The sequence below is a fragment of the Pleurodeles waltl genome, chromosome 4_1 (genome assembly GCF_031143425.1).
Source record: "Pleurodeles waltl isolate 20211129_DDA chromosome 4_1, aPleWal1.hap1.20221129, whole genome shotgun sequence".
Lineage (NCBI taxonomy): Eukaryota > Metazoa > Chordata > Amphibia > Caudata > Salamandridae > Pleurodeles > Pleurodeles waltl.
Genome location: NC_090442.1, coordinates 587,688,885 through 587,702,617, shown reverse-complemented (window position 1 = coordinate 587,702,617; position 13,733 = coordinate 587,688,885). Strand labels below are relative to the sequence as shown.

The window sequence follows — 13,733 nt, the reverse complement described above, 5'->3', positions numbered from 1 at the left end:
ACCAGACTCGGGGTGGATCTGGCATCAGAGAGCGGGAGGTTTCAAAACCAGGCTATGACACATGACACTGGCTGGGCACTTGTGCAGGTGGGGTGATGCAGATTAGGCAAGAAATACTGAATAATAACACTCTTTCTATAGTGAATGAGAATGCAGCAGAGAACGTCTATACAGTCAGAAAAGCAATAACACTTCAGTCCAAAAATAACTACACCACAAGATAGGCAGTTCAGGGATCTAATGAGGTACCCAGGGCTGCAAGAAAAAACATAATGTTTGTTGTGTCTTTCTCACTTTTTTAGGTTTGGCCCTTGAGACACATTTAGCAGTACCACCATTGTTTTCCCAAAGTAACATACATAATATACAAACACAGAGGGGAATTTTGGTCAGCATGCTTCATTCTTTAGTCTGTTAAATTGTCACTTACAGTTTGTTCTGTGCACCACATAGTACGCCATGTGGTAATGTATCAGACCACTTTACCCATATGCTCCCTTTACTATGAGTGACTGCATAAAGCTTGTACACATTGTTCACATTCAGCTAAAAGTAGTTATTTTGTCTGCAGTTGCTAGACTGTTCCCATTGGAGCAAGGTCAAGACTGATTTACATATAGCTGGGTCCAAACTGAGGTGTGCAAAATAACGATCAATTGGGATGCATTCTGTGTATTTGTATAGTTCAGTATATCATCCTAAGTGGGGTGGGTATACTGAGATGTCGGTCCCATGCACACTGTGTCACTGGAACCAAGCTGTATCATGTGATGAACCCATAAAAAGAGCAAAGCCAGACCTTGGTTGCTTGTGTTCCAGTTCAGGGAGGACCTACCTTGGCAGTTCAGGCTGGACTGTTCCTACTGGAGCAGGATCACGACCGATTTGCGTAAAGCTGTGTCTAAACTGATGTGGCATGGTATGAAAAATAATGATGGATTAGGATGCAGCCTGAGTAAGCTTTAAATCCATCATTCAAGGTTGTAATAAAGCGTGGCTAATCACCTGTAATTTTCTTTTCAGACACTTCTTTTGACTCCGAGTTAGAGGCACAAGCGACATTCCCTCCGGCACAACCTTTTTTAGGCAGAGGCAACCGGAGAGGGACAAGAGGGGGAGGGATCCCCAGGGGTCAATTTCAAGATCAGAATTTCTTTCGGACCAGGAGGAGAGTTTACAGGAGGCAATAATGAAATCAGGTGACCCTATCCCTATTTACAACTTATCTTCATACCCTCTTTCACAGGTAGAGAAACAGGTACTGAGCAAAGGCTTGTCCTTTGTTCCAATCAGAAATCAGGACCCTATAGACAGTAAAATAGAAGTACTTAATTTCCTCCGTAAAGTCAGATTGAGGTCGTTTTTTAGCTCAGTAACTCCACAAGAAGAGAGCTCAAACAGTGGTCTTAAACCAAAATCGACCTTTTTACCTGAAAGAAATGATATGCCCAGAGAAATTAAGGTCTTTGAAGATTTAGTGCTGAAGGAACTGGATTCTCTTAACTCCAAAAAGACGTATTTTAAAGACAATTGCTCTAAAATAGAAAAAGAAGCTATCTCGAATTTGGCTGAGAACAAAGACATTGTAATTAAACCAGCCGATAAAGGAGGTGGCATTGTGATCTGGGGGTTGGAACAATATAATAAAGAGGTAATGAGACAGTTAGACAACCGAACACATTACCGTGAGTTGGCAGCTAGTACACCTAAACAAGTTCAGAACCAGACTGATATATTGATACAGACAGCTAGAGAGCACGGGTGGATTAGCAAAAAAGAATTTGAATTTCTAAATCAAAACGATGGAATGATTCCGTGCTTCTATATCCTACCGAAGATACATAAAAATATAGAAGAACCACCAGGGAGACGGATAGTCTCGGCGTGTGGATCCATTTTGGTGCCTCTTGCCCAATTTGTTGACGTTTTTTTTAAACCGTTTGTAGTTAAGACGCCAGCTTATGTTCGAGACTCTATGGATATTATCAATAAGATTGAAAATTTAACATATAATGATGAGAAACACATCTTGGTCACTTTTGATATTGAGTCTCTATATACAAATATCCCACAAGACGAGGCATTAGAGATTATCAAACAGATTCTGAATGACAATACAGAGCCAGCGAGCACTCCTACAGATTTCCTAGTCGGTTAGCGACACTATGTCTGAAAAACAATTTCTTTAAATTCAATGAAAGACTATACCGGCAAGTGAAAGGAGTAGCAATGGGGTGTAGCTTTGCCCCAGAAATCGCCAATTTGGTGATGGATTGTTTCGAGCAAAAATGGATCTATGAACAAGCCAACCCGTTTAAAATATACATTTCCCAATGTTTTAGATACATAGATGACATCCTAATGATTTGGGAAGGCCCGGAAGTCATGCTAGATTCTTTTTTTAATTGGCTTAACCAACGCACAGCTGACTTCAACTTTACCATGAGTAAAGATAAATCAAAAATCAACTTTTTGGATTTATGGATCCTGTCTAGGAATGGTAAGCTAGAAGTAAGTCTATATAAAAAAACCGACAGACCGCAATACACTGCTACATTACAGGGAGTGCAGAATTATTAGGCAAATGAGTATTTTGACCACATCATCCTCTTTATGCATGTTGTCTTACTCCAAGCTGTATAGGCTCGAAAGCCTACTACCAATTAAGCATATTAGGTGATGTGCATCTCTGTAATGAGAAGGGGTGTGGTCTAATGACATCAACACCCTATATCAGGTGTGCATAATTATTAGGCAACTTCCTTTCCTTTGGCAAAATGGGTCAAAAGAAGGACTTGACAGGCTCAGAAAAGTCAAAAATAGTGAGATATCTTGCAGAGGGATGCAGCACTCTTAAAATTGCAAAGCTTCTGAAGCGTGATCATCGAACAATCAAGCGTTTCATTCAAAATAGTCAACAGGGTCGCAAGAAGCGTGTGGAAAAACCAAGGCGCAAAATAACTGCCCATGAACTGAGAAAAGTCAAGCGTGCAGCTGCCACGATGCCACTTGCCACCAGTTTGGCCATATTTCAGAGCTGCAACATCACTGGAGTGCCCAAAAGCACAAGGTGTGCAATACTCAGAGACATGGCCAAGGTAAGAAAGGCTGAAAGACGACCACCACTGAACAAGACACACAAGCTGAAACGTCAAGACTGGGCCAAGAAATATTTCAAGACTGATTTTTCTAAGGTTTTATGGACTAATGAAATGAGAGTGAGTCTTGATGGGCCAGATGGATGGGCCCGTGGCTGGATTGGTAAAGGGCAGAGAGCTCCAGTACGACTCAGACGCCAGCAAGGTGGAGGTGGAGTACTGGTTTGGGCTGGTATCATCAAAGATGAGCTTGTGGGGCCTTTTCGGGTTGAGGATGGAGTCAAGCTCAACTCCCAGTCCTACTGCCAGTTCCTGGAAGACACCTTCTTCAAGCAGTGGTACAGGAAGAAGTCTGCATCCTTCAAGAAAAACATGATTTTCATGCAGGACAATGCTCCATCACACGCGTCCAAGTACTCCACAGCGTGGCTGGCAAGAAAGGGTATAAAAGAAGGAAATCTAATGACATGGCCTCCTTGTTCACTTGATCTGAACCCCATTGAGAACCTGTGGTCCATCATCAAATGTGAGATTTACAAGGAGGGAAAACAGTACACCTCTCTGAACAGTGTCTGGGAGGCTGTGGTTGCTGCTGCACGCAATGTTGATGGTGAACAGATCAAAACAGTGACAGAATCCATGGATGGCAGGCTTTTGAGTGTCCTTGCACAGAAAGGTGGCTATATTGGTCACTGTTTTGTTTTTGTTTTGTTTTTGAATGTCAGAAATGTATATTTGTGAATGTTGAGATGTTATATTGGTTTCACTGGTAATAATAAAGAATTGAAATGGGTATATATTTTTTTTTGTTAAGTTGCCTAATAATTATGCACAGTAATAGTAACCTGCACACACAGATATCCCCCTAAGATAGCTAAAACTAAAAACAAACTGAAAACTACTTCCAAAAATATTCAGCTTTGATATTAATGAGTTTTTTGGGTTCATTGAGAACATGGTTGTTGTTCAATAATAAAATTAATCCTCAAAAATACAACTTGCCTAATAATTCTGCACTCCCTGTATTCTAGCGGACATCCCAGAACTCTTAAAGAGAATTTGCTGTATGGGCAATTTCTAAGGATAAGAAGAAATTGTACAGATAAAAACGATTATTTTTGTAACGCTGAAGAATTGATGAAAAAACTAATAGCCAGAGGGTACCCAAAAAAGCTAGTCAAAGCGGCTGCCAAAAGAGCATGGTTTACCCCAAGGGAAACACTTCTTACGCCTAAAAAACAAACGATAGAAATCCCTTTGATGTGTGTATTGACATTTAGCCCAAAGGCCAATAAGGTCCGTAGGATTATAGAAAAGAATTGGCGAATTATCAAAGATCTAAATATTGAGAAACCATTGTTCTCTTTTAAGAAAGCGCGCAGTTTAAAAGATCAGTGGGTGCAAGCTGCAGAGAAAAAAACAGACAAGAAAGACTTGAGGGCAATGTTGCAGCTTCCAACAGTCCAGGGACATTTCAGGTGTTGTAAATGCATAGCATGACAATTCACGCAAGACTCGAAAGAGGTAGTAATAAATGGTAGAAAGCATGTACAATATGACTTCTCAAACTGTAACACAAAAAATGTGATCTATTGTATATTGTGCCCATGTAACAGAGCCTACATTGGGCAAACCTCACAAGCAGTGAAAAGTCGCATTCTCCAGCACCGGTCAAGAATCAAATGTGCTATAAAAGGAGCACCGCTAGTCGAACATTTTTTGGAATTTGATCATAAAGCAGATGATATCCGATGGACAGTGTTGGCTGGGGTACAGCCTAAAGCGGATAGACCAACAACGATGACAAGGCTGCTGAAATTGGAAGCAAGATTGATTGAAAAATTTCAGACAGTCAAAACTGGACTAAATGATTGCGATGAAGTTTGGGCCCTAATTAGCAGATGAAATCTTAAAATTCCTTTTCTTTTTTTCTAGGTTCTTACCGGAGTTGGTGAGGGGTCATTACAATACAAAAAGAAACAATATCTGTTAGACACTTGCTGTTTGGCTAAATATGCAAATTTAAATCGAAACTACAACCTAAAAAGTGAAATGAAAGTATGATGTAGACACTATCTCTATTATTATTATATAGATGAGTGGGACCAGAACAGCAACGAGAGGCTGTATACATGTTTGCCCTTGCAGGCACCTAGTATAAGCTAGTATACAAAAGTGAATATGGAGCTACAAGGTAGTATGTTGTTAGATTACAGCACCTCTGGAAATAACAAGCATGTAGTACTCTCAAGATGGCCACCAGATCGGGACAGTCCCTAGACCCCACGTTTTGAAACGTTTTAAAACGAGTTAAAAGCGGAGTGTGAATGGTATTTTAGGTCAGAGGAGAGCTGGCCATTTGTGATCTCGTTTTAGGAAAAGCAAAGTGTAGCGCTTAGGCTTTCATTGATCAGAGGTATGGCGGGTACAATGGATTCAAAGGGATGCAGTCCCCTCAATATGGCGCCAATTTCCCTGCACAGGTTATAAACAAACGCGGGCCAGCGCGAGCCCAATAAATAACTTAAGACGCCGCCTCACTCGAGACGGTGTTTGCCCGACTCGAGACAAGCAGAATAGCAGCTCAGAGGCTTTTGCGGCAATGCGGGAGCCGCGATTCACACGGATGGGATTTTAAAGCATAAGTAAGTGGATGAGTCCGGCCACAATGGACCGCTGAGGCTTTGATAATTTTTATGGGAATGTTTATTATTGGCTCTAAAGTTTGTTTATACATGCTTTATATGTATCTTTGTAGAGCCAACACCTCTTCATATAGATGCCTGAATTGACGCAGAGTTGTTTGAATAAATAGGTAAGAGAGTTGCTACTGGGCATAACACCACCTCGGAAATGGACCCTTGTCGTTTTATTAACAGTAATGAGCGTTGGCTCTTTGTTGGTTCCTTTCTTTTATGGGCAGAACTAATCGAGAGCAATTGCAAAAACTTCTTGGAAAGATTGGACACTTAACACAATTGAAAGAAAGGTATGACTCACAGCTGGGGTCACTGTAGAGGCTGCATGATTAAGGTGCATGCTCAATGAGTAAACTGAGACACGTGGTAGCTATTTTGGCATTGTGGCCATTTTTGGTGTGTATATAGATAAATCGGTGGGGTGAATAGGACTCAAATGAGGTTTGCGCTCCTGGTAGGAGCAATTAAGCAATTCTACCGAAGGGACATTGATATATATTGGACTAATTCTGATACTGATACATAGTACACTTGAAGATGCATGTTGTAGATATTCATTTAAGTGGTAGGATTTTAATTTGTGCGTTCATTCTTGTAGAGGTGCCAGTGCCCCCTGACAGTCCTGAAGAGGCCATGAATGATGAGGCCGAAACGCGTCTGCATCTTTCTAGTTGGATCAAGGGCTTTGGAGCTAAAATAAATTGATAAACAAAATTGGTGTAGCACTACATAATACCTTTGGAAAAATAGTTAGGTATTTTACAGCTGGGTGCAAGACCCTTGTTCACCACAGAGTATGGGATCACATTGTTAATTGTGTAATAGTGACCATAATACAAAGTAATGTTGATGGGCATAACCCTTCTTTTGGTTATTTATGTTATTATTTTTTGTGAGTCATGTGATAAATGTTTACGATGTAAATGTGATGTGTATATATTCGTGTTATAGTGATAGAATAAGTGATAGGTGTTGTTATGACGAGTTTTATGCTGTGCTTTGCAAATAAATCAAATAAATATGGGAAAGTAATTCACCCTTTAAACCAATAGTGAATATTGGTTTCTTAAAATAATGAGTAGATTTGTCCCTGCCTGCTAACTTGTGTTATTGTAATCACCTGTAAGGGTCTCGAGGCACTAAGGAGGGGGGAGGGATGGGGTAGTAGCAGCTCAGTCGAAAAGCCACGTCTTGAGGTTTTTCTTGAAATGAGGTAGTGAGGGTGATTGCCTGAGGTGTAGTGGAAAAGCGTTCCAGGTTTGAGCACCAATGTAAGAGAAGGATCTTCCTCCGGCTGAGTTTTTGCAAATCCTTGGGGTTGCAGCGAGGGCCAATTGGGCGGAGCGGAGGTGTCTTGTGGGCATGTAGGAGGACAGGCGGAGGTTGAGGTCTGATGGTCCGTTGTTGTAGAGGGCCTTGTAGGAGTGTGTGAGGAGCTTGAAGGTGATTTTTTGTTGTTGATTGGGAGCCAGTGAAGGTCTCTCAGGTGAGCAGTGATGTGGCTGCGGTGAGGGATGTCCAGGATGAGTCTCGCCGAGGTGTTCTGGACACTCTGCAGTTTCTCTTGGAGCTTTTGAGTGGTGCCGGCATACAGTGAGTTGCCATAGTCTAACCTGCTGTTGATGAGTGCTTGGGTGACGGTTCTCCTGGACTCAATGGGGATCCATTTGAAAATCTTTCAGGGCAGGTGGACCGTGTGGGAACAGGAGGATGAGATGGCGTTGATTTGGTGGTTCATTGCGAGCGAGGAGTCAAGTATGATGCTGAGGTTCCGTGCGTGGTCAGTGGCTGTGTGGGGGTTCTGAAAACTGAGGGCCACCAGGAGTCATCCCAGGCGGAGGAGGATTGAGCCTCGGATGAGGACCTTGGTTTTGTCGGAGTTGAGTTTCAGGCAGGTGTCCTTCATCCAGGCGGCGACTGCCTTCATTCCATTGTGGAAGTTGCTTTTGGTGGTTGTAGGTTGGTCGGTGAGAAGAAGGATCAGCAGGATGTCGCCAGCTTTGGAGATGATGTTAACTCTGTGGTTTCTGAGGATGTTCACAAGTGGAGCCATGTAGATGTTGAAGAGTGTGAGGCTCAGAGAGGAGCCCTGAGGTTCTACGCAGCTGATCTCTGTCGGTTTTGATGAAAACGGCAGGAGCCTGACTCTCTGGGTTCGGCCGATGAGGAAGGAGCAGATCCACTCTAAGGCTTTGTCATGGATGCCGGTGTCGTGGAGTCTGCAAAGAGTGTGGTGGGAAACGGTGTCGAAGGCAGTGGAGAGGTCCAGGAGGATGAGGGCTGCAGTTTCGTCTCGGTCGAGGAGTGTGTGGATGTCATCTGTTGCTGCAGTCTCTGTGCTGTGGTTGCTTCTGAAGCTTGATTGGTAGGGGTCCAGGGTGTGGTCGGTTTCAAAGAATTCAGTGAGTTGGGCTTTGATGGCCTTCTCAAAGACTTTGGCTGGGAAGGGGACTAGTAAGATAAGTCTGTAGTTTTTGAGGTCTGTCGGGTCGGCGGAGGGTTTTTTCAGCAGGGGGTTGATGTCTGCATGTTTCCAATCTTCCGGGGAGCAGTTGATGGTGCAGCATAGTTCGGGGGAGAAGGTGGCGCTGGCTCATTTGAAAATGTGGCGGGGGTATGGGTCCGACGTGGCTCAGGAGTGGATTGTTTTTCATGATCTTTAGGGTGTCATCAGTGGTGATGGTGGTCCAGTTGAGTAGGGTCCACTGGGAATTGGAGCTTTTGGGTGCAGTGTTTGCGCGTGGGGTGGGTCTTGGGTTGTGAAGCTGTCGTAAAAGTCTGAAATCTTGTGGTAAAAGAAGGCGGCATGATTCCCGCAGAGGTCTTGGGAGGAGGGGATGTCTGTAGAGTCTGTCCTGGGTTTGGTGAATTCTTTGATAACTGTGAAAAGTGCTTTGTTGATGTGTGCGTTGGCACTGATGCGTTCCTGATTGGCCTTTTTCTTTGCGGTTCTGATGAGGTGGTGGTGTGTTGTGACTGCAGTTTTGAAGGCTGCATGGTAGGCCCGGTCTTGTTGCTTCTCCCTCTTCTCTTGAGCCATCTGCAGGTGTTGTTGGACTCCTGAAGGGTGGGAGAAAACCAGCTGGCTTTCTTAGGGGGTTGTTTGTCGAGGTATTCCTGAGGGGGCCAGTGTGTTGGCACAGTCGAAGATCCATTGGTGGAGGTTGCCTGCTGATGTGTTGGTATTCTTGGTAACAGGCGGTGATGTTTGGCGGAGGCAAGTTGGTCTTCAGAGACCTTGTTCTAGCTTCTGCGTGGGTGGAGGTGGGTGTATACTTCAGAAACTTTCTAAAACTTTCTAAAAGCACATCTTACGGAATAGTAACTTAAAATCCAAATTTACCAATAAAGACGATTTTAAATTACAATTCATTTGAGTAGAAACAACATTTATCTGTTACTAAACTGAAGTTATCACTTATTAAGTATAATAAGGTAACCCACCATTAGTCTATGCGAGGGATAGCCTTTGAACAGTTAACTGTGAAAAACAACTTCTGGAGTTTTTCAATGTCAGGGCATGTAAAACTTAAATGCACACATCCTACATTCTAAATACCATGCATCCTGCCCTATGAGCATATATGATCTCCCTTATGGGAACTTATAAGTATTAAGAAGGCAGGTTTAGGCCTGGCAAAAGCGTTATTTGCCAGGTCGAAATGACAGTTTAAATCTGCACTACCGCCTACAGTGGCAAGACTGAGACATATTTTGGAGTGCTATTTTAGTGGGTGGGATAATGGAAGAAGTTGCCCACAAGTAGCATTTAGCGCCCTGGGTACATGTAGTACCATCTACTAGAGACTCATTAAATGTGCCAAATCAGAGTAGGCTAATTTGACTATATTTTAGGGAGAGAACACAAGCACTTTACCACTTGTTAGCGGAGGTAAAGTGCAGAAAGTTCCAATGCCAATAAAAACAAATTCAGCAAAGATAGGGGATGAAAGCAAAAGGTTTTAGGGGAACTTTGCCTCAACACTTCAAAAATAAATATCTCAGTTCTCCCATATCCAACTTTAGTCATTTGTATGTCATTTTGGCTATAGAATTTTTCTTGATTATTTAGATTTGGTTTGGGTATTTTATTGTGTGGTGTTCTTCACTTAAGTCTGTTTGGTACTTCGTGGATTTAACAATAATCTATGTGTGAAATTCCCTGCTGCTTGTTCCATTGCTACCAGAGTTTGAGCAGAGATTCACTTAGAACAGTGTTGTGACTAAGCAGCTGTGTTTATTAGTTGGTAGGGATACCTCCTCTCCTCTTAAATTATTAAAACAATTTCTAATAAGGGCAAGCTGAGAAAATTATATATGTGAAGCTCTACCAATAGTGCAGATTTCTAAAGCTCTAAGCACCATTTTGTATCCCCTTTCAATCAACTGATTGATTTGAAAAACTGGTGATATGAAGTAGCTGCAAAAATAAGTATGACATTGATTTGTTTCTCTGAAACTAGCAACAAAATGACATGGCTGTGTAATGAAATAATTTAAAATAGTTTTACCTGTAAGATCTTTTTCTCGAAACTGTATTATTGGGAGGACCATAGTGTCTGCTAGCTGTTTGGCAAGCTCGGTGTGAAGAATGTTAAGCTGCAATAAATAATAATTTAAAATAAAAAATGAGTGTGCACTAGAAGTACTTCACATTACATATATTATTAGAACGGGCACAAATAGTACTGTGTGGCTTTATGATAATATTTACATTTTCCATGGACAACATATTTCTTAGATATTATGCATCTTACAGATTATTCAATAAAAAGGCTCTTTTCTTTGTTCACAAACACGACATGCCAATCTTCATTGGACCTGGGTCAATTGACATTACAAAGAGAGGGAATTAAATGGTCAAAGGGCTTGACTGTTGGATGGGGACATGGTGGGTGGAACTCTTGGTGACATGAGGAATGTGGTGGGGATCCAAAGAAAATCAAGGGTGGTTTCAGTCATTCACTAACATGTCATATCATTACTGGGCTCACAGGGTTAGCTCACTGATATGTGTAGACCAGCGATTGGGAAAGCAACATTGTATTTAGCAAGAGCAACCATCACTTTTAAACTTCAAAAATTCAAAACAGAAGCTCAGAATAACATTGTATATTACAGACGGTGTGACGCTTAGGTATGGCTACAGACAGGTTCAATTGCCTGGCAAGATCTGTGGACATAACATACACTACAAAACATATAACATACAGAAAAAAGCTTTGAATCAGCCCTTTTCTGCCACTGGCTTGTATGGATGACCTCCCTTTAGTTGTTAGTTGCTGGGTTGTCTGTCAGGTTTTGGCATCAGCCCAGGACATTTCGCAGGTGTAGACATTTTTTGTGGTAGATGTAGCTTAAATTGGCAATGAGTTAAAAGTAGTCTTTTTATTTTGGTTTGCATTTAAGACCAAGTATTCTAAACATGTGCCAGTCAATTTTACCCAGTGCCCAAGTATTCCTCATATGCTAGACATGGCATCATATTCCTAGCTGTCTCTTAATGTGCCCACATATTCCTCAAATGTCAATTATTGCCACCATGTGTCAGATATTCTTATGCAAGCTATGCTTTCGTGTGCCATGTATTCCCAGCTGATATGCAAGTAATATATGGGCATTTGCTGGCTTTGGTATCAGACTGACGGACACATTATAATATTCACGAGCATGAGGGGCTGCAGACACATCACCCACCTCTGCAAAATGTAACGTCTATTTGTATAGCACACAAGTTGCCCAGGATAGTATTGTTGTGCTGAAGAAGGAGCTGTATGGGAAAGCTAGATAAAGAGCACAGGTCTTCGATTCCTTGCTGAATTCAAGAACTGAGGAAGAGGCTCTGATGTGCAGGGGCTGGTCGTTCCAGGCTTTAGGAGCAAGGTAGGGGAAGGCATGACTGCTGGATCTGGTTCTGTGTATGCAGGTTATGGGTGCGCAAGTAGGAACCTCAGCTGAACTGCGGTGTTTGTGAAAGTTTATGCTGTTGCTGAGATGCGTGGCTAGTGTTGTGTAAGGCTCCGTATCTATGTCTGAGGAGTTAGAAGAGTGATTGTTAGAAATGGGGTTTTTGGTTGGCAGTCAGGTTGCCCTCTGTCCAAGCAAGAACCCTCACTCTAGTCAGGGTAAGTCACACACAATCCAAAATCAGCCTGTGCTCACCCTCCGGTAGCTTGGCACGAGCAGTCAGGCTTAACTTAGAAGGCAATGTGTAAAGCATTTGTGCAGTAAATCATACAACACCATAGTATAACACCACAAAAATACACCACACAGTGTTTAGAAAAATATAGAATATTTATCTGGGTAATTGTAGGTCAAAACGATCAAAGTTGCAGTACGAATTTGTAAAGATATCACTGAAAAGTGATATTAAGTGTCTTTAAGTCTTTAAAAAGCAATAAAGTGTCTTTCAAGCACAGAGTACCTGGTTTCTGGTGGGAAATCTCCTCAGAGGGCCACAGGAGAAGAGATGCGTGGAAACAGGGGTGTGTGCGTCGATTTCTCCTCAGCACACACAGACTTGCGTCGTTCTTTTCCACGCGGGGAAGTCGGGCGTCGTTTTCCGGCGCGCAGACAGTCTCTTTTTGTGGATCGCGGGGATTACCAGATGTCCCGGGACTGTGCGTGGATTCTCCTGCTTATTTTCCGGCTGCGCGTCGTTCTGCGGGGCTGCGCGTCGAAGTTTCGATCTCACGGTAGGCGTCGCGTCGATTTCTCCTTGGAAGTCGGGCGGCGTTGTCCTTGCGAGGCCGTGCGTCGAAATTTTGGTCTCACGGCAGGCGTCGCGTCGATTTCTCCTTGGAAGTCGGGCGGCGTTGTCCTTGCGAGGCCGTGCGTCAAAGTTTCGCACTCACGGTAGGCGTCGCGTCGATTTCTCCTGGAAAGTCGGGCGGCTTTGTCCTTGCGAGGTTGTGCGTCGAAGTCTCGATCGTCCCGAGGGCGTCGCGTTGATCAGCGTCAGTGTGCGGCGTTTTTCTCGCCGCGAAACAAGCTGTGCGTCGAAATTTTCGGCGCACGGAGCGTCCAAGTGAAAGGAAGAAGTCTTTTTGGTCCTGAGACTTCAAGGAACAGGAGGCAAGCTCTATCCAAGCCCTTGGAGAGCACTTTCACAGCCAGACAAGAGTTCAGCAAGGCAGCAGGGCAACAGCAAGACAGCAGTCCTTTGTAGAAAGCAGACAGGTGAGTCCTTTGAGCAGCCAGGCAGTTCTTCTTGGCAGGATGTAGTTTCTGGTTCAGGTTTCTTCTCCAGCAAGTGTCTGATGAGGTAGGGCAGAGGCCCTGTTTTATACTAAGTTGTGCCTTTGAAGTGGGGGTGACTTCAAAGAGTCTCTAAGAAATGCACCAAGTTCCCTTTCAGCTCAATCCTGTCTGCCAGAGTCCCAGTAGGGGGTGTGGCAGTCCTTTGTGTGAGGGCAGGCCCTCCACCCTCCCAGCCCAGGAAGACCCATTCAAAATGCAGATGTATGCAAGTGAGGCTGAGTACCCTGTGTTTGGGGTGTGTCTGAGTGAATGCACAAGGAGCTGTCAACTAAACCTAGCCAGACGTGGATTGAAGGGCACAACAAGATTTTAGTGCCAAGAAATGCTCACTTTCTAAAAGTGGCATTTCTAGAATAGTAATATTAAATCCGACTTCACCAGTCAGCAGGATTTTGTATTACCATTCTGGCCATACTAAATATGACCTTCCTGCTCCTTTCAGATCAGCAGCTGCCACTTCAACAGTGTATGAGGGCAGCCCCAATGTTAGCCTATGAAGGGAGCAGGCCTCACAGTAGTGTAAAAACGAATTTAGGAGTTTTACACTACCAGGACATATAACTACACAGGTACATGTCCTGCCTTTTACCTACACAGCACCCTGCTCTAGGGGTTACCTAGGGCACACATTAGGGATGACTTATATGTAGAAAAAGGGGAGTTCTAGGCTTGG

At 43.3% G+C, this 13,733-nt stretch overlaps 1 protein-coding gene across 2 annotated transcripts in view; it reads right to left on the bottom strand.

Moving 5' to 3' along the window:
* Positions 1-13,733, bottom strand: part of APPL2 (adaptor protein, phosphotyrosine interacting with PH domain and leucine zipper 2) — a 512,959-nt gene that overhangs the window by 232,823 nt on the left and 266,403 nt on the right. For both annotated transcript variants that reach the window (XM_069228970.1, XM_069228971.1), the window contains exon 5: positions 10,309-10,396. In XM_069228970.1, the coding sequence (XP_069085071.1) occupies positions 10,309-10,396 (88 nt within the window). The remainder of the gene's footprint in view (positions 1-10,308; positions 10,397-13,733) is intronic.